Source organism: Pezoporus occidentalis, unplaced genomic scaffold (genome assembly GCF_034315485.1).
Source record: "Pezoporus occidentalis ecotype Australia unplaced genomic scaffold, CSIRO_AGI_Poc_V1 ctg196, whole genome shotgun sequence".
NCBI classification, from domain to species: Eukaryota; Metazoa; Chordata; class Aves; order Psittaciformes; family Psittacidae; genus Pezoporus; species Pezoporus occidentalis.
The window spans coordinates 124,937-150,592 of NW_026913811.1; the positions used below are offsets into that span (position 1 = coordinate 124,937).

The following is a 25,656-nucleotide window of genomic DNA, read 5'->3' on the forward strand; positions in this document are numbered from 1 at the left end:
GGTGGGGTACACCTGTCCCAAAGGGGGAAAAGAATCCTGACCCAGGAACTAGCAGGGCTTATTAAGAGGGCTTGAAACTACGTTTGAAGTGGGAGGAAAGTAAAACCAGGCTGGCTAAAAATGAGCCAGGGGTGGCATGCCAGCGTTGGAGGCCAGTCCCCCAGAGCAACTTAAATGCATCTATGCCAATGCCCGCAGCATGGGCAACAAACAGGAGGAGCTAGAAGCCATTGTGCATCAGGGAAATCATGACATAATTTCCATCACAGAAACGTGGTGGAATGATTTGCATGATTGGAGTGCTGCAATGGATGGCTACAGGCTCTTCAGAAGGGAGAGGCAAGGAACAGGAGGTGGTGGGGTTGTGTTGTACATCAGGGAACTCAATCGACTGCCCAGTCATCAATGTTGTGAGCAAGAAGGCTGAATGTTTGTGGTGAAGATGAGGGGGAAGGCCAACCAAGCACATATTCTGGCAGGAGTCTATTACAGAGCACTCAAGCAGGATGACGCTATGACTGAAGTGTTCTTCAAACAACTGGAAGAAGTTGTTTGAAGGTCTTTGATTGCTTGGCCTTGTTCTCATGGGAGAGTTCAACCTAGCAGATGCCTGCTGGAAGTACAACAAAGCAGACTGGAAAAAATCCAGGAGGTTCCTGCAGTGTGTGGAAGACCACTTCCTGACCCAGCTGGTGAGTGAGGCAACTAGGGGAGATGGCTGTGCTCCCCACCGGCTATGGTGGGCTGGGGGGACCTGGGGATGTGGAGCTGCTCCCTCTAGTTGCTGCTACAGCAGCAGGTATCACGCTATAAGGGGAAGAGAGATCACAGTCATTGGCTGGCCCAAGGAGGGGTGGTGGAGGAGTTGTGGTGCTTCAGTCTCTTTGCTTTCTACCAGCTCAGTCATTTCTGTTCATACCACTTCAAAATGAAAATAAACTAAGTGACCCTCCTTGACGTCAAGCAACTAATTTCAGTGCCTTTTATGCCATCACCTCCTGTTAGAAAAGTCAAAACTCTTGAGTTTAGCAGCTTCCACAAGGAGCTACTGTTGAACTCTGTGGCCTCCCCTCTCGAGTTGACACTAGCCCTTTTTTATCGCCACCACTGTCCTGAGTGGTACCTCAGAACCTTGTCAGGGCAGCAGGAGACCTTTCTGTTGAAAAATCTGCATGTTTGCTCTTCAGGCGCTTGTAATCATCTCACATTGTCAGCATTCAGGCTTTGGCCACCCATTAGTAGCGACCTTTCCAGCTGCACTGACAGAGAGATATTTCTGAACAAACATGGAAAGGGAGAGGAGATTAAATAGGTGACAGCTGGTGAAGACAGGAGCCAGTCCAGGGCGGCTTTTTATAACTGATTATTTTATTTTGGGAAGCCAAGATACGTTTGTGGCATAGGGGGATTCGGGGTGTGCCTGCATGACTGACCAAACATACAGTGCCTTCTCCGTGGGAAAACTGTTTATCTATACACATGGATGCCTTGCTAACTTACTGTTACGTGTTCCTTTCCAGGCATATTCATAGAGTAAATGCACAGAAAACCCAAGGTATTGTCTATGCATTGAAAAGGTAACTGCATGAAACAAGCAATCGTGTTCCCAAGCACACCCATTATGACTGTATAGTTATACTGGCATGCAGGCTTTTGTTCCAGAGCAGACAGGCTTTAGCAGGAGAGGGAGTAAACCAAGCACACACCTGCAATCTGAACTCACATTCTGTCCCACAAAGGAGGGGCCATACCAGTGCAGACTATACTCTCATATCCCCCAGGTAAGGGATGCAGGGGGTTCTCACGCAATATTTGGAAGAAAATAAGGCTTTTTTCTTGGTACATACCTTCTCAGCCGTGGAGACTGACTCCTTCTGCATCAGCATATATTGTAGCATCTACACGTCTACAGCCACGGTGTCCTGCTCTGCACTTGGGAAGAAAAGGCACATTGCTGTGACTCGTGGCCCTAGCACAGAGAGGGAAAAGGATATCAGCAGGTCTTTTAGCTGGGAGTTGGAGGTTACTTTGTGGTGTTCTTGGGTATTGGTGTTTTGCTCTGTGAACCTAATTAAGACATGTAACATACCTGGGAACGTAGGAATGCCACCAGTGAAGAAGCTTGGGGACCACCTGTGATGGCTTACCTGCACTGCTGGTGCCTTTTGCACCCTGAGGCTACTTGCTGCAGGAACTTCTCAGGTTAATGATGCCTCTACGATGCATTTATTGTTGTTCAGAAAAAGTACCTGTTTTGTCCTACTGAGATCAAAATGTTGCTAAGGGACAATGTGCTGAGACATTTGTTGGCCTCATCCATTACTGGTCTTTTACAGCCACTTCATTGCATTACTCCATGATGTTAACAAGGTAAGGTAGAAATGTTAAGACCTACCAGAGTACTTTCTGCCTTGCTAAGATCTTTCTGCCAACAAACCCTAATAAAAGTGTGTTCAGCAATGGCAGCTGGAAACAGCAGATGACATGCTTTAAGGGACTTTGTGCTCGCTGTCAAAATTAAGAAGACCTTGTGTTGTTAATAGTTAGTATGGTGTGGTTTGCCATCCCTTGGAACTCATGATCCAAGGTAGGTAGACAGGGAATTAAATCTGAATTGCTGTGTGATACCTGAATAATGCCCAGGGTCTGTGCAGAAAAGGGCACCTCCCTCCTGGAAAGGCAGTGCTGTCCAAACAGAACAGTCCTGGGTCTGGTATATTCCCTGCTAATGCTGATGTTGCAGAGAAGAAAATTGGGAAAGGGAGAGCACAGGGGCCCATTCTAATAGTGCTCCATTATTCAGCAAGGCTGTTTTACAGCAGAATGCCTGGCTAAGGCCAGTTTGTAAAGAGAGAAAACTGCTGGGGGTTGGCGAGTCCTTTGCAACTTTGGGGCTACCTTTTTCTGTATGTAAGGGAAGGGGAAAACATGAAGTAGAGGGAAATACCAGATCCTCCTTCGTGACCTGCCCTGTACCTTGTACAAAGCAGGAAGGCTGCTGATGCCAGCCCAGCTGCATCCAAAGCACCCACCAGGTGGGCACTGCTACCCTCACACATACTGCAGATCAGGACCACGGCTCTAACAGTGACCACTTGCATCTGGGAGGTTTCAGGCTATTCTTCCTTTTCCTCCCCAGCCATCCCCCCACTGCCTCTCATCCTTGGTCTATGCTCAATCCCAGAGAGCTGGGACACAAGCAGGGAGCTTTATTTATAGGGAAGAAAAACTGTCAGCAGCGGTGGGCAGAGGGATGTGAGTGGAAATGAGTTGTGCTGATAAGCCTTCTCACTGTATTTTATTTTACTGAGGTTCTTAACAAATGATCTTTATGAAATGCAAACCTGGCTTATCAGGCTAATGCAGATTGTCTGAAATCCTTATCTCCAAAGGCCAGTTAGCTGGAGTGATCCCCTTTTCACAATGAATAGAGAATGAAGAGCTGCACACAAGCCTACCCCTCCCTCCTTCCAATCATTGCCATTTACTGGCAGTGAACCGAACGGCTCTGATTTCCAAACTCATAAATAACGCAGAGGCTTCAGAGCTGAGCTTGTCCTGTGTTTTGAAACAGTTGTTCAGCTGTGCAGGGAGCCCAAGATGGCTGGGAGGGACAAGGGGCAGGGAAAGGGAAAAGGGGCAAGAAGTCCCTGGTTTGTTTCACTTTCTGAGAACAGTCTATATTTAAGCCAACTTCTAGTGGTAGATACAATGTACAAATGCGTGCCTCCCTGTAGCTGTTGTCAGTGGACCCAGACCCTGACATTTAAATGCGTTTCCTCCACATGCTTTTTGCTCCGCAGCATAGCGCTGTCTGCCAGCGAGAAGCTGCTGTTATTTGTAGGTTAAAGATTTATGGTGAGAAACTTGCCCACTGCTCAGGAGAAGGCTATTTCCTCATTGTGTTCATGTTGTGTATGTGTTTTCTGTACCTCCTGTGGCTCAAGTTTGTGTACCTGGGGTATGAATAGCAGCTAAATAGCTCTGCTGCCTTTTCTGGGATCGAAGCATGGAAAAAGTAATAGCAGCTGTGGGAAAGTTTTATTGTTCAGGCTGCTGAACTCTGGGGAATATAGATAAAAGTCCATGTCTGGGAACACACAGTGGAGCAAACAGATGCCACTGTTGTCTGCCTGTGATGTGTGGTGATGTCCTCCATTCCTGGGGCACCATGAGATGCAAGATGATCTGCACCATGTCCTAGCCTTCTAATTCCAAATACAGAACAGGCCTGTACTTAGGTGACAAAACCTAGTGAAGAAGAAGCCTGATTTTATCCATCAACATGTGCACGTTCTCTTAACTCTATTTTTCCCCTTTTGAATATTTTTCTGCTCAAGAGGCAAGGGCCTAGATTCAGCATTCGGTGCAAGGGGGCCTTACAAAGCCACAGTTGTACAGAGAAATAAGGCTTTGTAGGAAGAAGGTTTCCCACAGCATGTTTCACATAGAAATGCTAGTGGAGCTCCTGTCAGTTCCTCATTCTTCTTGACATCTGGGCAGATGCCAGTACGAAGGATTAGTTCAGCAGCAGAGATGAACTTCCTCAAAGCAGGAGAGCTTTTGTGCACCAGGATGCAGTTTATCCCTTTGTATTGATACTAGAGTTAACTGCTAAATCCAGGAATATGAATTCTACCAGAGCATAAAAAACATCTTGATGATATGTCTACCATGGAGCATGGAGATATCAATGTACTGTGTGGTAGACCGGGCACCTTGCATGACATGCTACATCACAGAGGTGTAATTGCTGTCTAGCTTTGCACATTATGCAAGACAAATCCTGTCAGCCAGCAGCTGGGAAGAGTTATTTTTTCCAGGCAGCACTGAGGTGTGAGCTCTGGTTTCCCTTCAACATAGAGCAAAAGAGCAACTCCCTGTGTTGCAGCTCCTTGGAAAACAAACCCAAAACCGCACAATGGAGATGACTGTACATGTGCGGTCAGCACACACTAGGTCTCATATGATGGATCCTTCCCAGCTTTTGTCCTTGTGCTTTTTACCTGGAAGTCAGAAGTGTTTTCCCTTTCTTGCTTCAGAAAAGGATGAAAAAAATGGAGAAACAAACATACAGGATGGCTTCATGATATTCTGCTACCTCCATATTTAAATAGATAACTATTTAGCATTATTCATTCATGCTGCTGTTGGTACGTGTAAGGAAGACACATTGCACTGCAAATCTGTTTACGTGGTATCTGTGAATGGCAGCTGTCATGCACGTCTTCAGAGACCCCCCAGACAAATACAGCAGGCAAAAGTGAATATGTAAAGCAACACCAGCATCTCCAGAGCTAGCTATGGGGATGGAGTCTGCTTCTGGAAACAAAGGCTCACAATTAGTCTTGGGTGATTATATTGCAGCATTTCTACTGAAGGATTAAGCTTTACTGTATCTCTTTTCTTCTAGGAAGTCCAGTTTTCATTTCCTTGTAAGGCTCAAAACTGTGTTATAGTTGCCTAGCCTTACAGATGTCCCTCTGTGCAATAGAAAAATGTCCAAACTCTTCCTCCTTCCCTGGTTTTGATGTGGATGCATGTGGGAGAGTTCATCTCCTGCTACCTGCTATTTCTCCTAATCTGGAGACTGTCCCCAGTACTTTCCATTCCACAGTTAACACGTTTCTTAGCTTGGAGTTTCACCCCTTCAGCGTGAGTGCACATTTGGGGTGCAGACCTGGTTCTGTTAAAACCAGCAGCTGAACTTGTCTTGCAAGGACCTGAACTTCATCCATCTGCCTCTCATACTGGGAGAGCTTGACTGAGTCCAGTCAATGCTCTTAAGCACTGCTGAGGTTTGTAGTATGTCCAAGCAGCTATGGCATTCATCTTCTCTTCATTAAGTTTTGTCTTTAGCCTGCCTGCTGAGTGGCTATGGCAGAGTTAGGTGCTCTGCTGGATGGGAGGTCTTGGGCTGTGCTTGTGAGACAGCTGTTTTGCAGACTTACTCCTTCTCCCCTGAGCATGCAGCTGGGTGGCCCTGGTGGGCTCTGCTGCCCTTCCCACAGTTGCCAATGCAGCCAAGTCCCTCGATAACCATAGCGCTTGTGGGCAACAGAAGACGACATGTTGGGTGTGAGGCTTTGGGAGCCCTGAGCATACTCATCCCCCTGTCACTACATTGCTCGTGGGGAAGGACATATGGGCTACAACCTGTGAAGCTCTCTGATGGTGTTAGGTCTGGTTTGCTCCCAGCTGAGCAGGGTACTGGTGAGAGAAGGGAAAACTACAGTTTTGGTTCTTGCATGCACAGGACCCTTCTCTTCAGCTCCCTTCTATGGCAGGTCTGGATGGGTCCTGCTGAACTACCCACAGGGAATGTGGGAGGAGCCCCACAAGCTGGCCCTTTTCAAAGGTGATGGCTGTTCCTGATAATGCCTACTGGCTCAGCTTTCATTTCAGCTTCCTGAAGACTAACGCAGACAGATCAATTAGGGACAGCACACATGAAGCTTCAACCCTCTCCCAGATAATAATAAAAATATGCCCCCGCTTTTCTCCTTCCTTGAAGTCCCCAGGAGAGAATTAACTGGTGCTGCAGGTGCAGCCGTCCTGCAGGGTGGTGAGAGCAATGAATAGTAAGGTTTTTAGCTCAAGCACACTAAGGCTGTTCAGCAGCCATTGGATAATCTTCTGTTAATCAGATTATGTAAATTACTACTTCAGCATCCCTATACCATCTCTTGTTGGCCTGCTCTTCAAGCTGGAAATAAAAGGCACTCTAAAAAGAAACATTTAAACTGCAAAAAGGCAGCACTGCTGAAAGGGGTGGGCAGAGGGTGCTGGGATGAGGAGCAGGGCTTTGTTTCTGTGCAGATGGGTGTTCCTGCTTGGTAAAGCAGCCGAAGACACCAGCAAATTAAAGGTCAGGAGTGGGCACTGCCTGTGTATTAACAGTGTCTCACTAGTGGGTTGAGGAGGGCAGTGCTGGTGCATTCCTGGAGGGATGTTCTTTACCCTGGGATGTTACTTTTGCTGCATCTCTGACCTCCCTAGAGCAAAATGGCTTCCTGTCTTTGCACTCGTGATATAAGTTCATTTATGGACAATGTAAAGCCCGAACTGGGTTTGGATTGAGAGGTGCTGTTAGCAGTCCAGGCTTAGCCAGTGAACACAGTGACCAAACTGAATGAAGGGACAGATTATCAGAAATGGCCTCTGAAGCTGTGTCTGCACAGCCTGGCACTGTATCACCTGATACCTGCACTTGTGCTTTAGAGCATGCAAGGCAATCAAATCCTCTGGCTCTGGGTTTCATAGAGGGTTATGTCTTCCTGAAACACAAGTTGAGCAGTCACAACAGCGTCTTACTCAGCACTCAAAACATGGCTTATGACACTTGATCTCCGAGGCTGTCACATTCATCCAGGTAGGCACAGTGACAGTATTTTTACAAACTGGAGTAGAAAGCTGAAGAAGGCAAGAGAGGTCAGCTGCAACTAAAGCAGAGCTTATTTATTCTTTGTGCAGCCACTGAAAGCCACCCAGAAAGCTGAGCTGACCTACATTTGCTGTATAATACTCCTGGCTGAAAGCAATTCCTTTTGTTTGTGACAAAGATGAGGCTGCCTCTCTTATGGCAGAAGCCACACACTGGAGATGAAGTTTTCCACCCCACACAGGGTTTTCCACAGGGTTTCTGGTATTTACAGATGATCAAGAGAATTTGTTCCCCCGTCTTTCTCCACACTGTTGGACACACGTCCTGATTCTTATATCTCGTTAACAGTGGACAGGCAAAGCTGTCTGAAGGGCTGCTCGTGGGCTGTTAAAAGTATTCCACATGTAGGGTGCATACACTTCTGCTTTGATGGGTCAGGCTAATCACAGGACATCTCTTGGGCTCAGGTGACACGGTGCAGGTGAAAACAGGCAAATGCCTACACTACAGACTTTGCTGTTGTTAATGGGGCTGCTTCCCTGTGCTGTGTTGTGAGGCTGGGACACCAGCTCTGCAAGAGTGATAGTCATAGTCAAGTCGGGAATGGACACCCTGGTCTAAGCTCTTAGGAGCTGCTGCCTGGCCTTGCACAGTAATTTTGACAGTGGAGGTGGTCAGATATACACATAGGATGAATTTCCTCAAAGAATAGTCTTCCTTCCTCTGGCTGCTGTTGGCTTTTGTAAAGCCAGTGGAAAGTAAAGAGACATACAGCACAGTCATATGATGAAATACAGGTGAAAGGGAAGAGTAATAGTGTGATTTCTGCATGCTGCACCTTACCCCATCTCTATATTGACTGATGAAAGCATATCAGTTGGCACCAGCTGAGCACCTGAAATACAGAAATGTATTTAAAAACAATGGAAATAAAGCAATTGAAAATGAAATTTGAAATTAATTGTACCATCTCTCCATCATCAAGGCAGCAATAAGGGCATACATTCATAATAGGTCAAAAATAGGATTGCAAAACTTTAGAAACAAAGGAAGAAAACTACCATTCAATCAGAATAGTGATCAGGTCCAGGTTTCCCATGTGAAACAGACTGCCTAATCGTCGTGAACTCCTGAGAGGATGGGTTTCTTAAAGTTTCCCTTTGCCCACCCATGCGCTGCTGGTCCTGCAAAGGGAGCAGTCTCAAGCACGAAATATGGGACCTCTCCTTCAAAGATTTCAACCTCAGCCATTGCCAAGCAGCATCCTGTGCTAAGATAAGATATTAGGGAGATTCAGAGCAAATTCCCTTTTTCCTTGTACAAGCTCACCACAACAGCAAGCCGTGTGGTTTCGAAGACGTGAACATGAAGAAAGAGAACTTTCTGTTCTCACAGACTGTGTGAAAGCCTGGAGACTCCCATCCCATTCAATAGCCGTGGCTGGGATGGCTGCAGCTTGAGTGCTTTGCTTCAAGTCATACTTGAAATGAAATCTTCACATCCCTACTTTTTGACATTAGTTAAAAGTTTATTGTAGAAGGTGCAAACATATCTATGGCAAAGACCCTTCAGAGCTTATAACCTGTCCAGGAAGGTTTTCTTATATTCAATTACATGGTTTTTTGAATCCCTGCTTGGAGTGATGAATATGTGGTAGCGTTATAGCTGCATGCCACCTATCTGAGCTCAGCATTATGTGACAGTGAAAATGGCAGTGGCTGATTCTCTGGTACGACTGCTTTATTTTTCTCTATTTTAGGTGATTTCTCTCTATTTAGGTGACTTTCCGAAGGAACACCTGTGTCGACGGGAAAATGACCTGCTTATCTCTTCTCTCTTGCTCCCAGTGGAAGGTTTAGAAAAACATTAGGTTTTCAGTCTCTTTCTTTTGTGGCTGAACATTTTCTTCAAGGCTATCAGCAACTTTCAGCATTAAAAAGGAGAAGATTTTTGGCTTCTGGAATTAAGCCTAAAAGTGTGGCCAGAATTTAATGCACCCCCTGATGTGAGTGTTTTGTTAACACTAATAAGAGATTCAAAACATTACAAAAAGCTTCAGATGATGGAAGTTTAATACTTCAGCAGTCTGCATGCAGCTGCTGCTCTGAACCTCAAGCAGCTTCCTCCATCTCGCTGTATTCAAAACCTATTGATCTAAATTTTGATTTTAAAGCGCAGGAACCCAGATGTGTATAATTGCTTCTTATTGTTCTCATCTGTAGAGCATGGCTCTGAGCTCACAGCGATCATGTGGCAGTGTTTGCAGCTTCTTGCTGTCCTTTTTCTGTCCATCATTTTGTGTGTGCTGTTTTCATCAGACTTAAAGAGGTCACACCACAAAGGGAAAAAATAATGTGAACCCAGACCCATCTTCGCTGAAATCTTTACCCATATTTAGGCATGATCCTCTTTGATTTCCTGAACATCTGCAGTAAGAGTTTTGTTGGAGAAAGACAGGGTTTGAGGTCTGTCCCAGTGTGAAACGCAAACATGTTTTTAATCCATCTAACCACTACTCTGTCTTGGAGAGGCTTCTGTTGGCCCTGGAAGCTGTGTAGCAGCAGGATAAAGCCTTTTGTTCCTGCTTGCATACCGCACAGTCACATATGCCAGGAACAGCTTTTCTTCCTTTTAGGAAGAAAAAGGGTTTCTTTCTGCCCTTTAGGAAGAAAAAAAAGGGTTACTCCCTAGGATGTTTCAGGGCCCGGAATGTAGATGCTGGTGTGAGTTTCAAAATGCACGTAAGAAACCTGTTTTTGAGATGTTCACACTTCGCAATCACCCACATGTTCCTAACTTCTTTAAAGGGGCCAATTCTCATCTATCGCTTTGTAGAGCCACACGGAAATGCTGCTACATAAATGACTGGCAGTGCAGGCAGTCTGCTGCTTCATCCAGGCCAGACTGTTACTGGTATCTGTGGTGATGAGGCAAGACAGTGAGCTGACTGAACTGTGGCTTTTCAGAAAGAGATTGCATTAAATGTGAGCTCAGCACAGACTCTGAGGGGAGAATGTGCTGGGCACGATAGCAGAAATGGGGAAAGGGTGTTTTCTCTGGATGGGATCTCTACCTGTTCTCTTCAGCCTCAGCTCTTATCCATGAGAAGGCCAAGACCACATTTTCTTTTCTCTCCTGGCTTTTGTGTCATCAGACTTGCCAAGGAATGTCTCTGCTGGGAAGAATGTGTACCTCCCTGGCAGAATAGCTTTGTATTTCGGCAAGGGGCAGCCAGCACCGCTGCAATAAATCAGTGCTTTCTGCATCTCAGACACAATAGCTCTATGTCCCCAGTTACCCCATTTACACATACAGTGTTCCCCATCCTCCTCTCCTCAGTGCTGTAAGGGCAACTGGGACTCTACTTTCTGAGAGAAGTATCTGAGGAGTAAAAATGTGTCCATGACACAGGCAAACATGCTAATATCAACTGCAGTCTGGAGTCTGAGAATTACAAAACATACTGTTTCTCCTTAACTTTTCATGGAACTGACAATGGGGTAGCTACTAAAACCAGACCTGTTGCAGGTGAAGAATTACCCCAGGCCCCAAGGAACTGCCAGGATAGATCCTAGCAGAAATTTTTGTAGGGAAGAACATGCCCAGGGTGCAATATTGCTTTCACTGGTCTTGTTCCCCTCTTCTTGCCCCTGGCTAAGCTATGCTATCCTGGCAACTATGGATTACTTTAGGGTAAAGCAATCCCAGAGATGTATTCCCTCTACTGCCATGTCACTGACAAGCACGGAGAGAAAGCTGGAGACTCATGTGGTTCATTGATGCCAAGTAATAGGAAGCTTTATAAAAAAACAGTGAAATGGACTCTCATGTGTGACCCCTTCAAGAGTAAACTGATAGGGTGGAAAAGACCGTTAAAGTTGGTGTAGAAGTCAGCATCCCTGTGCCATCTCAGATCACATCACAGATGTGGTGCTGGCTTTTCTGAAGTACATGGGATGGGGCTAGGATGTCCCTTTTTCTCCTTATGTTTTCCTAGTGAGGCAGGTTTTTCACAATAAGCCTGCTGCTGGAGGGGGCATGTATCTGACAGCAACAGGAGCAGAATCCTGCATGCACTCTTGCATGGATAAGGGAGTGAGAATGAATAGCAGCCAATCCCATCCCAAATGCCTGCAAGGACAGAGACTTTTCTGGCTGTATATTTTATAACGCTTCATCCGGCCAGGTTTTGAGAGCCTTCGGCAATGAAGTATCCAAGCAGTTAGGGCTAAAGAGCTCTCTCCCTTTCCTGAGCTGGCAAGCCCCCTTCTCTACTGCTGTATGCTGGTTGGAGATTCTCAGGGCAGATTTTGGGTAAATAATGGGTTGGAGGAAGTAACAGAGAGGAGGGGCTCTCTGCAACTTTCCAATGTAAATTACATGGAAATTAGGCTTCTGTGAGGCCAAAGGCCCCTCTGGAATAGGGCCTTTAGTTAACATAACACTTGTGCTAAATGAAGCGGTTGACACAGCTTTCAGGCTGTAGTGCCGCTGTTAATTTACCGTGTGAAAGGGCTGAACCTTCAGTCGAGCTCTGCGGGGAATGACTTGCCCCAGCAGGGATCTCGGGTCATTGTCTCCAGAGAGCAACCACATCATTCCACTGCTGTGTTGTTAATAATTATACAGGCAATCACATTAACTGAAACATTCACAGTGCTTTTAAAAACCCAGTAGGTGAGCCCTACCTAGCCAGCTTGTAGTTTGGGTGAGGTGGTCAGGGTGAGCTGAGCTGTCTTTAGGCTTGGTTGAGGAAAGAAATGGAGTGTGCTTAAAGCTCCCTTGTCTATTCTGGATGCAGGTGTTTTCCTGCCCCATGACTGTAGCTGAATGATTAACTGGTGTTTCTCCTTCCCCATTCCTTTTTCCCCTGTAGTATCCCGTTGCTCCCAGTGCCTAACTAGGTATCTTGCTCTTGTTCCCCCTATTTACTCATCTCCACCCAAAGTAAACTCCCACCACCTAACAGAGAAGCAGATGGAGATGCAGGTGAGGTCACATGGGTCTCAAGGCTTTGTATGTCTGTAGCAAGGCTACATTGCTTCGTTGGCTTGTGCCTGGGCCAATTTTTCATAGACACATAGAATACTTTGGGTTGGAAGGGACTACCAAAGGTCATCCAGTCCAACATCCCTGAAATGAACAGGAACATCTTCAACTGGATCAGGTTGTTCAGAGCCTCATCCAGCCTTGAGTATTTCCAGGGATGGGGCATCTCCCACCTCTCTGGACAAGCAGAGAGCATGGGCCCCGAAGTGGATGGCAAGCTAGCTGACATGCAAATACATACCTGCAGCCTCCTGCTGTAACTCTGCAGATTCAGGCAGACGGCCAGCGTGGGGCCTGGGGCAGGGCTGAGCATGCAGCAGCTTTAGCTGCCCATGTTGCAGAAGGTGCTAGCTGTGTCCCTAAGTGAAAAGCAGCTTTCACCAAAACATGAAGGCAGGATTGATTTGCCTGCACATGGTCACCCCCACAGCCTCACCGCACTTGCTATCAGAGCAGAGAGGGAATCCCTTGCTTAGGAATATGATAAATACAACCACTCTCTACCTCAGTACTGAGTCACGTTGAAATTGGCTTTTAAAACAGCACTGCATCTTTGTCTCTGGAAACATTTACAAGCTTAGAGCTAAGTTTTATTTATTTTTTTTTTAAAGCCCCCCCCCCCCCCAAGAAAAAAAAAACACAAAAAAACTAAAACCAAACCACCAAAAAAAAAAGAGAGAAAAATTACATACTTACCATGAGCAGTTTCCATCCTTCCCTGCACAGTTCCCTGACCTATCCGGAGCTGCTCTAAGGGTAGTAAGAACTACCAGCCCCAGGAACAGCAGAGGGTGAGAAGAGAAAAGGCAGGATAGAGAGAATCTCCTGGGAGATGCAAAACAAGCTCCCTGGATTGCCAGGACTAGTGGTGACACGCGCCAGACAAAGGACCTGCTACTCTATAAATGAGGCAGCCAGGACCCGTGCTAGGCTGACTCCAGCGAGAGCAGGCTCTGCGGCCAGGCTCTGCTAGAACCATCAGGAAAGCAAAACGAGAAGTGTCCGATCTTGCTGTCTGTTTGCCTGCTGACCAGATCTGAAGAAGCACAAGCACCTGTGACCAGAAAAGTGAGTGACAATGGACTCTTCTCTTTACAGTGTTGCCTCCCCCCATTTGGGCTTATCTTGCAACTTTCTTAGGAATGCCAAAGTTTCCTCTCGGGGCAGGGAATATCCTTAAAGGAAGGAATTTCTGCAGTAGCCTTTTACCATCCACTGATTTTTTATCTCTTATCATGGTAGCCCTAGGTCTTGTCATCAAAAAGTTAAGAGTAAGGCACCTGATCTTACAAACAGAATAGTTACAGAAACTGCCACTACAGGTGACTGTGTTTAATCAAGCAAAGTAAACCTGTAGTCTATTTTTGTTCCTGGACCTGTCAAATTCTTAGCATCCACACAGAGACTCAGTGAATTGGACATGATGCTGAGAGAAATGATTAGTTGGTTTTACTACTTCAGAAAGAAATGTTGATGCTTAGATGTGGAGCAAACTAATGTGATTTTAAATCTCTGTTACTACTATCCTAGATTTTTTTACATCATAACTATGTAATTACACACAAGGCAAACTCACACCACTGCAAAGTGCTCTAAATTTGAGTTATTGCACTGGTGCAGAATGGTTACATAAAGCACCATAGACTTTCTGAGTTTAGAACCAAAACTTAACAGAATTGTCCAGTAGTGTTTGATAATCAGAATAAATCATTCACAAAACCATAGATGGTCATGCGTTCATTAGACTTTACTGTATGCTTGTGCACTAGACTGTGTAGAAATCTTATGACAGTGTCAACATCTTATGACAGTATCAACAGGTAAAGATGTAAAGAAATAGGTTTAAATTCCAATCCTCACAAGTTTAAAAACATTCCCATTACTTCATTGGTTGTTTTACAGCTGATGTGTATGTCAAATACATAGATGCTTGAATTTTGCTCAGTTCAACAGTTCACTTAGGAGGAAAAGCCCAGCAATTTTATTTCATTTCTGCTGGCAAATATTAATAACCCTCAGATTTGTAAAAAAAATCCCACCTTTTGAAACTGTCAGTCTAGAACAGGTTTATATTTCCAAGGGTAGTCTTTTACATAAAGCTGTATTTGCCTGAGAAAGTTAATAAAACAAGCATTTTTTCTGAAACAGGCGTCTCTAGCATTCATGATTTCCATATAACGGTATAGGATGATATTTGATTTTTAAAACCTTTTCCCACCATGCATTTCTGTATCATTTCACAAAAAGTAACTAAAATGAATGCAGCTTGATTTTATTGCCTGTTTACATAAATCATTAGTAGCTGTGATATGAGCAAGAAATTAAATGCTGATAGAGCCAACATGCTGGGTGGAAGGCTTGACGACCTAATGCAGACGCCCATGAGAATGTGGTCGAGGCACAAATGATCTTTCTGATATTCCTATCAGGTGTAGTCCCATGGAGGTGAGCAGCATGATATTTAGGCGAAAACAGGATTGTGGTCCCTGCTGTGCAGTGATTTGTATCACACTTTTGGATGTTACAATTTGCTGTGGTGTTTTTTTTTCTCTGTGTTTATGGTGACTTCTAGTCTTAGGCACAGCAGACCCGGTTAGTTCCTAGGGTGATGGCATGGGGGTCAGTAGACTGGTTTTAACTTGTGTTCGATAGGAAAACAAGGCACTGCATGCCACTATCTGGATGCTGTCAGACCTTTAGCCTTGCTTTGGCTGCAGTCAGAGAGATTTGCTATCAGACTCAGAGCAGGCCTGGATAAAATGCAAAAGCAAATGTTGTCTGGGGGTCATATCTAAACATAATACAAGATGTATCTTCCCCCCTGATGCAATGTCCCTTACACCACTGGATTTTCCTTTCGCTGCCCCTAACAGCTCCTGTAAGCAGGATGTGAGTTTTCCTACATAAGCAGGCAAGGCAAGGGAGTCAAGGCAAATGGACGTTTTTCTGCTATCAACAGCTAATTTACTGCCTCACAGTGGCAAGTGCAGAGAGGAGCATGCAGGAATGAGTGCTGTAACAAGGTGGGGGTGAATACCTGTATAGAACAGGGGTTTGCACACAGGGTGTGAAAAAAAGAGGCTCTCTGAAGACCTCCCTGAAGATCACCAAGCTGATATTCTTCTCTGTGTTAACCTGAAGCACAGGGATAGTGTCTGTGTGAAGTATTTGGGCAGTTAATTTGGCAGAGAATGTTCTTAAAGGAAACCCACTGGAACTGTAGTTGAGACTTCGATACAAGATAGCCTTACTGGAGAAGGCACCAGGAGGACAGTGAAGCACTTTTCCAAGGAAGGCTCTCAGATCCCCTTGAACAGAAAATAGCACAAGTGCAAGTTTAGTGAATAAAGGCTAAACCTCCGGCAGAATGTTCTTTTCTCAGCTTTGCAAGCAGCCATGTCCATTGCTAATACACTAGGCATCCATTTAGCAAAAGTTATTGTAGCCCATGGATGGGTTCTTTGTTTTGCAAGGAACTGCGGTATAATTTGACTTTATTGCAAAGGAACATAAAAAGCATTGACAAGAGAGGAGCCACAGGGAAACCAACCAACAAACAAAACCAGTCCCATGCGCAGAGTAAACCATTCTTTGAGTAAACATTTCCATCAGTATTGGTGAGTTCTTAAGCACACGTTTTGTGCTCTCCCAAATGCCTTCTTTGGGTGCCAGCCCATCGCTTTACAGAACCTACCTTTCCCAAGGCAGCCTTACAGGATATGATCAGGGTGTCTGGGTTAAGAAGTATGCAGGCTAGGCTGATTTCTCAGGAAGCAGCAAGCTCTCTCCCCCAGTACGGAGAAGATCTGCACCCTCTAGGAAGGCAACTGGATTACAAAGCTAAGCAACTCAGGGGCAACACTGGGTTGGGTGAAAGATTTGCCTTTTGGAACTGTGATCACTTATAGACTAGTATCCCCAAACATGAAGGCTGACTTTGGCCAGAGACCTTTGCACAGCTGCTTTTGCAGACTAGCGGTTTCCTTTTTCTGAAGGTTCAACAAGAGTACAGCATGGCTGTGAGTTTCTGTAAATGCTGCCCTTAGACAGGAGGGCTCCCAGAAGCAGAGATTTCACTATGTGCATTTCGCCCCAGATTTAGAGACTCTGAAAAATCGCTGTGTCAGTGCTGACTGAGTTTTATAGCACTTTTGCTGCTCTGCTATGCTTTGTACTGTGGTTTGATTGTCAGGTAACACTCCCAACAGAGGCATGAGGCAGTGAAGGAGCCCTCGTTTACTCCCGAAGTAGCTCCTCTTCCCACATCTTATTTGAAATGAAATGAAGTTCACTGCTGTTGTTAGGAATTGTCCCGTGAGAGCTGAGAGGCTCTTCTCTTTCCTTACACAAACAGCATCTACCAAACACACAGACACAGGCACGCACACACACACATACAGACATACACAGACACGCAGACATACTTTCCACAAACCTTGCAGCTGAAACAAACTAATTACAGGCAGAAGGAATACTGAGGTGCCACAAAGGAAAGGAATTTGCCTGAGGCAAAGGAATACCAGAAATGAGGACGGAAGTTAAATTCCCTGGTTTGTTCAGCTCACTGCATTGTGCTTTTTCCTTGTACATCAGTACACCCATGGGATTTCAGGTGGGAGACACTTGGGAGGGCTATAGTGCTGAGATACAGGGAGGCAGTGATGGAGAGAGGGGGCTTAGGAAGCCTGGGAGGGAAGAGCCTGGACCTAGAAGTGCACTGCCCCTCTTGTAACCTGTCAAGTTGGGATACATTGCCTCCTCTCCCCTTAACTCTCTTTCCAGCCCAAAGGAAGTCCTCGCAACCCAAACAACTGCGCATCAATCAAAGCATGGTTCAGCTGCAAAGAGTTTCAGCTTATTTCTCCTAGGTGGTGGGGGAAAAGTCACATGTTATGGATAGGCAGTGAAACGCATTGTGACATTGATGCTCAGTCACCCCCTCTGCATGGAGCTGAGTCCCATGCTCCCATGAAACTGAAGAGGGAAACAGTGAGCGTCCTCTTTCTCCTCCAGATCACGCTGATGTGAACAAAGCACAGCAGCGAGGATTGATAGCTGGGGAATCTTTACTCCCCGTGGTAGATCAGGCTCACAAGCACCTGCCTGATATGGAAACAGACACCATCTGCTCTTCTGTTGCCATTTACTTAAGGGCTTGAGGGGACTGCACAAAATCCAGTGCAATGTGTTAAATAACCAATTTTAGCAGCCACTGTGTTTCCCCTGTGGAGTGGCAGTGTGGCACTGCACGTTTACTAGAAGCACTCCAATTCTTGCTAGCAGCAGGCATCTGACGTCTGATTAAGATTTGCAGAAGTAGGTCTCCAGTGGCCAGTTTCAACATGGATTTAACTTCACCGAGGTCAAAGGTATAACTTGAGGGAGGCACTTTCTCATCCAAGATCTTTAGTTAATAGCAGCCTGCTAATTATGATTGAGTGCTGGGCTCCTGGAGAGTCCCTTACCAGCCCTCAGACATTAACTGCTGGCTCAGGGGCTGTTTTCTGGGGAATGCCCTAGCAAAGATGGTGTTTTGTGCCGAAGCTGCTCTGCTGCTGCTGCCCGAATTGCCTGAATGGCTTTCGCATAGAGAGGCTGTGAGAATTGCTGCTACTCAGGGAGAGATCTTCATGTTTTCCATCGTTTAGTCTTTTGTCTGGTGACCCTTGTGGCTGCATTAATCACATGCAGTATTTTTCTCTCCTCTATTCTTATATATTTCAAATGGGTAGGCAGGGGGGTGGAAAGAGCTTCACTTAACTGATGGGTGGTGGTGGTTTGTTTTTTCTCTTTCTGGCTGTTGGAGCAGATTTGCTGCTGGGCTGGATTATTTGTTTGCACAATTCTCTTTACACACTGCAGGTGTGGATCTTAGCTCATGAAACTGCACTTACCTAGTACTTCTGGACATGGTGTCTCCTTGATCTGTGTTAAATCCTGTCAATTTTGCCCTGCAGAGTAATTCTTCCAGTGAAAATGGCGTAATCTTCCAGGTTCACATTCCTGAGAGCAGAATTAATCCTCTTGAATTTAAGCTGCTGTCTTCCTGGGTTTCTTTATTGTCAACTAAATGTGGGGCTGTTAACCTGTGGTAAGAAAGATGACCAGAAAGCAGAGAATCCAGGCTTGCGGGTTAACGCAATTTGTCAGTCCATGATAAGTACAAACACGTGATTTCTGCACAAATTTAAGATAGACCAGTGGGATATAAGCTGCATGCAGCCAGTAGACAATATGTATTTTATACAGAGCACCAGAGAAAGCTAAAGAATACATTGCTCTGATGTGCAACATCAGCAAAGACCTGAAGCTGCAAGTAATATCACAATGAAAGCCAAGCCTGGTGGGGACGGTTGGAGAGAAGGCGGGAAGAGGAGGAAGGGAATGAGACGAAGGGAATGAGACAAAGGGAATGGAAATTAGATCCCTTGTCAATAAACTGACTGCGTTTTAACTGGAAGGCGTTGTGTTCACAAAAAACTCAAGGGATGTGCAGGTGACTGTATGAGAAAAGAAGCTGTGCTGAAACATTGCAATTACCGCAGGATTGGAGAAGGCTTGCTTTTCTCTTATGTTTCTAGCTGAAACTGAGCACAACAACAGGAAACCTGCAGCAGTAAAGGGGGAAAGGAGAGAAAAATGTAAATTGGAGAGATGTACAGAGGCAGATTACACCTGAAATGAAGCTCTCTGTAGAGCTGTCAGGGCAAGGGGTGGGGGGGTGGGGGGCATGTTGAGAGGGAAGGAGCTGTTGTTTACTGAGCTTGAATGAATGTCAGAAATACAAACACACATTTTTGAAGTGTAAATCATGAGCTGGTCTCACAAAGACATATGTTTGCTGACAAGGCTCATGATCACAAATGCAATATTGTCCTTTCCAAAGGCAGGAGAAGAGAGACAAAGAAATTGTGATGTCAAAGACTAGGCTGGGGTTATTTTTCCACCAGTAATACTGCTGACAGGTCAAGATGACATGTTCACAGCACCAGGGCTGGATGCTAACCCGCTGTGCCGGGCACTGCCTGCAGGAGGAAAAAAAGAAGAAGCAGACCCTCCGTTGGTATTTGTAACTGAGGTATGAAGAGGTACGCAGCAACTTGGGCCCAAATAACAGAATTATAGCACAGAGACTGAAAAGCCTGGCAAAATACAATCCACCTGACCCATTAGAAGAAACAGGGAAGCCCAAATAACTTTCTTTATATTATAAATCTGCCTTTGCACTTGGATAAATTTGTCTTAAAAGAAGAAACAAAACACCAAAAACAGAAGAGAGAGAGAGAAGCAGATGGCACTCTGAATTTCACATGGACCCAAGCAGCTGCTTGGAAGAACAGAACTATACAAGTAAAAGTTCTACCTTCAGGAGTGAACATGCCACAGTACAGAGGAGCACTGGAAGACAGTGTTTAAAATCCGTATCACTGATATAGCTGTCAAAAAGGTACATGCTAGCTGTTCTAGGCAGGTGCAAAGCATCAAGTAGATTTGTTCCCGTAACAAAAATCAAAAGGAATACATGGAGTAGGAGAATAATTTAAAAAAAAGAAAAATAATAAAAATATAATCCCCATTTAGATCAAGCAATGGGGCTTAATGTAAGTCTACAAAAAACATTAAAAACTCTCAGCAGCCTGAAATATGAGTATTTGTCTTTTAAATGTGCCACTCACGAAGCAGGGCATTTTGATAGGAGAATTTTCTCAACCCCTGAAGGCAGAGTAGACAATTGAGCATGACAGTGATTTCAGACTTCTATCAAAATAGAAATGTGGTAGCTCTGTAAGGTCTACAGCCAAGCAGAGCCTGCAAAGTATGGGCAGCATGAGTGTAGCCATATATAGTACACATGGGTGCATCTGTACTAGCTGCCCAGGTCTCCGGATATGGCTCTGATATAATTTATGACACTGTAACTGTTTCCCTGGTGATTTGTAATCAGTGCTGGACTGGGTCTTGAAGGACTTGGGAGAGAAATTCTCTGCCTGCCATGCATGTTTTGTCTCCCTACAACAGCACCCCAATTAACCTCTGAGTCACAGTGCAATTTCTTTATTCACCCAGACTATTAACATGTATTTTGGTGAACCCTGAGTGCCCTGCACGGTATGAGGCTGCTTAACATGGACATGGGATCACATCTGTGCTGTCACCCAAAGTTTCCTCTTTCTGAGGGTAAAGAGTGCTATCTCCCCTGCTCCTCAGTCCCCGGTGGGATTGCTGTAAGGATGGGTTTGCTAATGAATATAAAAAGCTGACGTTTTCACATGCATAAAAGGTTAAGGGGGAACATTTGTCCTTTAGTCTCTTGGCTGCAGCTACTTTTTCCATACCCCAACTGTCTCTGTGCCATTGGCATAAAAAGCAGCTTCAGAAATGGAGAAGTGAGTGTCTCCTGCAGGGCTGTGGAAGAAAAGAGAAGACTTTTCAATGGTGGTAGAAGTAGGGTTACAGCAACCCCAAGCACTTTTGATAACCTTTATGGTAAATGGCTTTTACAGTTTGCACCCATTGCACAGTGCCCTTGTGTTGCCAGGTCTGCTCTGGGTACTGGGTTCATTTTGCTGCACATCTCCTGCTGCTCCACGCAGGAAGGGCAGGTAACCCCTCTGTAGGCATTTTGGCTGGTATGCCTGCAAGTTTTGTAGGAATCACACTTTCCCTCTTCAGCTTGCACTCATGGCACTTGTGGCTTAGTCTTGGCAGCTCCCAGGGGATAAAACAGAAGCCTGAAAGGATCAGACTCTAGTGTCTCTGCCACCAGCAGTGAGCAGTCAGTGTGGGCTGGGCAGGGAACCAGACTGTTGCTTCCCTGGAGAAGTCTTCTGAGGTAACTATAATCACAAGTGACTGTAGTGTTGGCTGTCTGCTCACAGAAGGCCCATGATGAATGTCCACCTAGATTAGAACCAGTCAGGAGTCACCAAGCTAGGGCCAGCTGGGAGCAGACCCCAAGAAGGTGTGAGCTGGGGCTTGGGAAAGCATGGATGTGTTCTGCGCTGAGCCTGCCTGCCTTCCCTTCCACCTTCCGGGTGTCCCTCATGCAGCTTGTAGGATGATTAATGCATTCGGATTGGGAATTCTTCTATGGAGGAATTCTCAAGAATCTGGAGAAGCAGCATTAAATGGTTGTGTGAGAAAATAAAATTCCATTTACTCCTTTGTGAAGTCCATACTAGACTCTGGTGTCCATTTGCAGCTCCCATGATTATGATCATGGCGGTGAATGGGGACATGACTTTAAGAATTATGGTGAATCTGTGCAGGATATGTAGGACAAGGGCATCAGCCACAGAGGGCAAAAATTAGAAATGTCTAGCACCACCACTTTGTGCTCACTGCTGGCCCAGAGCAGCAGCCTGTGTGAAAGCCAGGCTTATCTAGCATTCACTCACCATCTCCTTTGCTTTGCAGGACGTTAAGGATGACAAGGAAGATCTTCACCAACACCAGGGAGCGATGGAGGCAGCAAAATGTCAACAGCGCCTTTGCCAAGCTGAGGAAGCTCATTCCCACCCACCCACCAGACAAAAAACTGAGCAAGAATGAGACACTCCGGTTAGCTATGAAATACATCAACTTCCTTGTCAAAGTTCTGGGAGAGCCAGGCCTGCAGCAGACAGCAGTGCCAGCACGGGGCAGCATCCTGGGCTTCTTCCAGCAAGCTCCACGCTTGCAAAACATGGAGGAGCTGACACTGATCGAAAACTGTGTCTCCTCTCCTGCCATGAGCAGCAATATCATAGGATGCTGGTCAGAGACATCATCTCCCTAGCAGAAAATGAGATGTGCAGTCTTTGTATTAGTCTGATAGTCCCCCTTTTTTGCAGAATTTGTGGGTTGCTCCTCTATGGATTGTGATTATTTATTTATATTTATTACTGATTTATTTGGCATACATTTTTACTTCATAGGAAAGGAAATCCTTGGTCAGCCAACAACCTGTAAGACCAGACAGAGAACTTGCAGCCCCTGTCAACTTGGAAGGACTCACTGCTGTCAGAGCAGAGACCAAGAGAGAAGGGCCTTGTGCCCTGATCAGATCCATAAATCAGACCATAGAAATTCATCCAGTGTTTCTGGGAGAGAAAGAGATTATTCTATTCTGCCATGCTATTTCAAGAAAGCGCTAATAAGCTCAAGAATTACAACTGCAGCGCAAAATGTGTCCAGCAGAGACACAGGCTTAGGTAGTGAAAAATTTTGAGAGGTGTGATAATTGCCACAGTCCTCCACCAGTGATTCCAGGGGATAACTGCATTCACTCTTGAGCCTGTGAATCTTACTTCCAACTTGAGTTTTCGTTTTTTAAAATAGAAGTCCTAGCCCTTGAACTTGGCTACATCTTTCTCCATCAGACTGGAATGATCCCTAGTGCCAGAGCAACATGCTATTAAACTAAATTAAAAGCAGAATTAAAAGCAAAAATGGAATTTCTGTTTTAAATAAAAGACAACATAGTCATAGATGAGTTTCAGTGGGCTCAACAGGCAGAGTAAACCTCCTCCGTATCAGTGACATTGTACATGTGAAGGAAGCTGATCAGCTACACTCCAGCTGCCTTAAAAGCCCATCAAACAGTTTGATGGCTAAATGTCTTTGTTCTTCAAAAGCTGTAGCAATGGGGGAGATCCTGCTCTGGGAAGGAGATTGCAGGAGAAAGGCCTCAATGATGCACTGTGAAAACCTTCATGAAAAAGCCAGTGAGCAGTGTCCCTTCCATTGACAGGGTGCAGAGGCAGCAGGAGCATGTCTGGGCCTCTCAGAAGGTGCTGGGAATGCACCACTGGTGCACTGTGGTGGCCGTTTGGCACAAGGCTGTGTGCCATGGGTCTTGGGCATCAAGTTCTTGAACCAGCCCTGCTTTTTCTGCCATGGGAGGCAGAACCAAACTGCACGCATCCTTGCTGTCATCTGTAAGACCCCTGGTGCTATGATGCTGGGCTGCATGAAGTTGGTTTAATGTCTGCCCTAGGTGGGGTACCAAGACCATGGACAAGACTAGGGGCATGCTGCCCACATACCCACCTGACTGCCTTTAAACTGCCTGCTTCCACCTGCTGTAGTTGAGATTCCTCCATCTGGGCACTATCACAACTGGGCTGGTGGAGCAAGGACAAAGAAATAGGTGTAAGGGTCTTCCACCTGATTCAGTGGGTCAGCCCCCTGTAGGGAACAACCACCACCATGCTGTAGGTTTTTAGATGATAAGTAGGATGAAAAGGGGTTTTGTGAAGGTTACTATTGTGGGGTTTTGCCCACATATCAATTTAATTTCTTAACTGAATTATAACCTGTGCCAGCAAAGGCCTGGACTGCTCAATCAAGTTATAAAGCTTCCTAGAGCAACAGAAAAATGACACCAGGTTTAAGCAGACCTGCTTCCTGCTCAGATCCTTCTCCCACTGACACAAGTCCTTTTGATTTCCACGTGGACCAACATACCTGTCAATGTTAGAAAAGACAACTGTTCACCACTGGCGAAGAAATGGAGCTCACGTGTGCCTTGGCATGCTCCTGCACTGTTTCTGTTTATTCATGAGACAATGAGCTGCCTTCAGGAAGCAGAGACAGGGTTTATGCATATAACATGCACAGCCCTTCTGCATGAGGGGATTTGGCACCCACAGCTGAGCTGCCTTTTAAAACACCACCACCACCAGTTGCACCAAAGAAGCCAGGACTGACTTCTGCTAGGTGTGTATTGGACTGTCCTGTTCACTGGCAAAGACTGAGGTCTGTCAGGAGCACAGCTCACCCCATCCAGGTCTGGTGCTGTAAGGTACAGGCATGCCAGTGGACTGATTCTGACCAAAGAAAAGAAAAAAGACTGAAAGGGTTCATAGTGATTTCATTTTGTTTCTGAATGCTGCTCATCTTGAGTTTGCTTATCCCTGCCTTTGTGAGCTGTCAGGGCTGAGGACTGCACTGGAGAGCAGCTGAGTGGAAACACACTAAAGAGTCTTTTGCATAGATCATCAAATCTGTACTGCTTTCTCTCCACCTCTGCTCACTTTAATGTTGATGAATGGAGTCTGCACAGCTCCTCAAAGGTAATGAGCCAAGTCCTCCTCCTACCTTTCTGTTGACTGGCTGCGTGTTACAGCAGGATAAATTAGTCCAAGTAAATCAGAGCACTTATTGGTGTGGTGTGGTGCTGTTTGGTCTATCAGTTACTTGCTGTCTTAGGAAATACAGGTCACCAAGGCAAGCTAAAACATCTTGTGAGCAGAGTTATTGTCCAGGAAAGGGGAAAGAACACCTGAGAATTTTGTAATGTTACATGCTTGCTATATTTTCTATCCTGAAAAGTTTTCCTTCTTGTTATTGCTATTGTTCATACCAGTGCTTTCTTTGTTCTTTCAGTTTAGGAGTTCTCTACTTTCATGTCCAGCATGTATTTCACTAGATCTACCAAAGACTTTTTTTTTTTTGGTCAAGTTTCTTATTCATATTTTGTGGATTTTGTGGATTTCTTACAACTGTGTAACTGATCACATTTTGTGTCATATGTTGTTATTTAACATCTAATATATTTCAAATAAATTATTTAAGCAACTAATATTTGTCTTTTTAAACCTCTCTAAAATCTGATTTTATGTTTGCATACCACTTGGTAAAGGATACCAAAAACATTACAATGTAATTTCCAGTAGAGGATCATTCTACTGTCCAGCACTTACACAGTAGTCTTGATGTTAGAAGCAATATTATCAGATGCTGAAGTATAACAGGAATTATTTGTTTACTACTATTCCTTAAACTTTTTAGTTATATTGTATTTCAGTCTACAGTCTTAGGAGACTTTGACCATCTATTGAAAAAGACAAATACAATTTCATTGTGCAATACTGTTGGGTTTGTCTTCCAAATATTCACCATTCAAAAGATTTTAACCAACTCCATTTTAAAAAGCAGAAGTAACCCTGAAAATTTAATTTGGTCTCTGATCTGAGTCTATCATTGTCTGGGGATGTTCAGATAGGCACAACCTACAGATTCAGACTGGAGTGCAGGTTCAGATACAAAAACTCATCCAAAGTTGAGGGGAGTTCAGGATGTAAAGCTGCACTTTCTGGCTAACATCTGATGGGAAAAACCTAATCTCCAGTTGAATACGAGGCTGGGAGGGGAAGTACTAGGATAACAGATGCAAAAGTTGTGAGGAAAAGATGGGATAATCTCTGGGACACAGGGCCAATTTCATTTTCATGCTTAAT

The 25,656-nt window shown here is 45.1% G+C and overlaps 1 protein-coding gene across 2 annotated transcripts; it reads left to right on the forward strand.

The window, feature by feature from the left end:
- Positions 1-572: 572 nt before the first annotated feature.
- On the forward strand, positions 573-24,862 carry TAL2 (TAL bHLH transcription factor 2). 2 transcript variants are annotated; one of them, XM_062617422.1, is made up of 2 exons: positions 573-1,781; positions 21,851-24,862. In XM_062617422.1, the coding sequence occupies exon 2, from the start codon at positions 21,861-21,863 to the stop codon at positions 22,209-22,211; it is 351 nt and encodes a 116-aa protein (XP_062473406.1). In that variant the 5' UTR covers positions 573-1,781; positions 21,851-21,860; the 3' UTR covers positions 22,212-24,862. The 2 variants fall into 2 exon arrangements, with proteins under 2 accessions (XP_062473406.1, XP_062473405.1); XM_062617421.1 differs by lacking the exon at positions 573-1,781 and adding an exon at positions 13,107-13,501.
- The last annotated feature ends 794 nt before the right edge of the window (positions 24,863-25,656 follow it).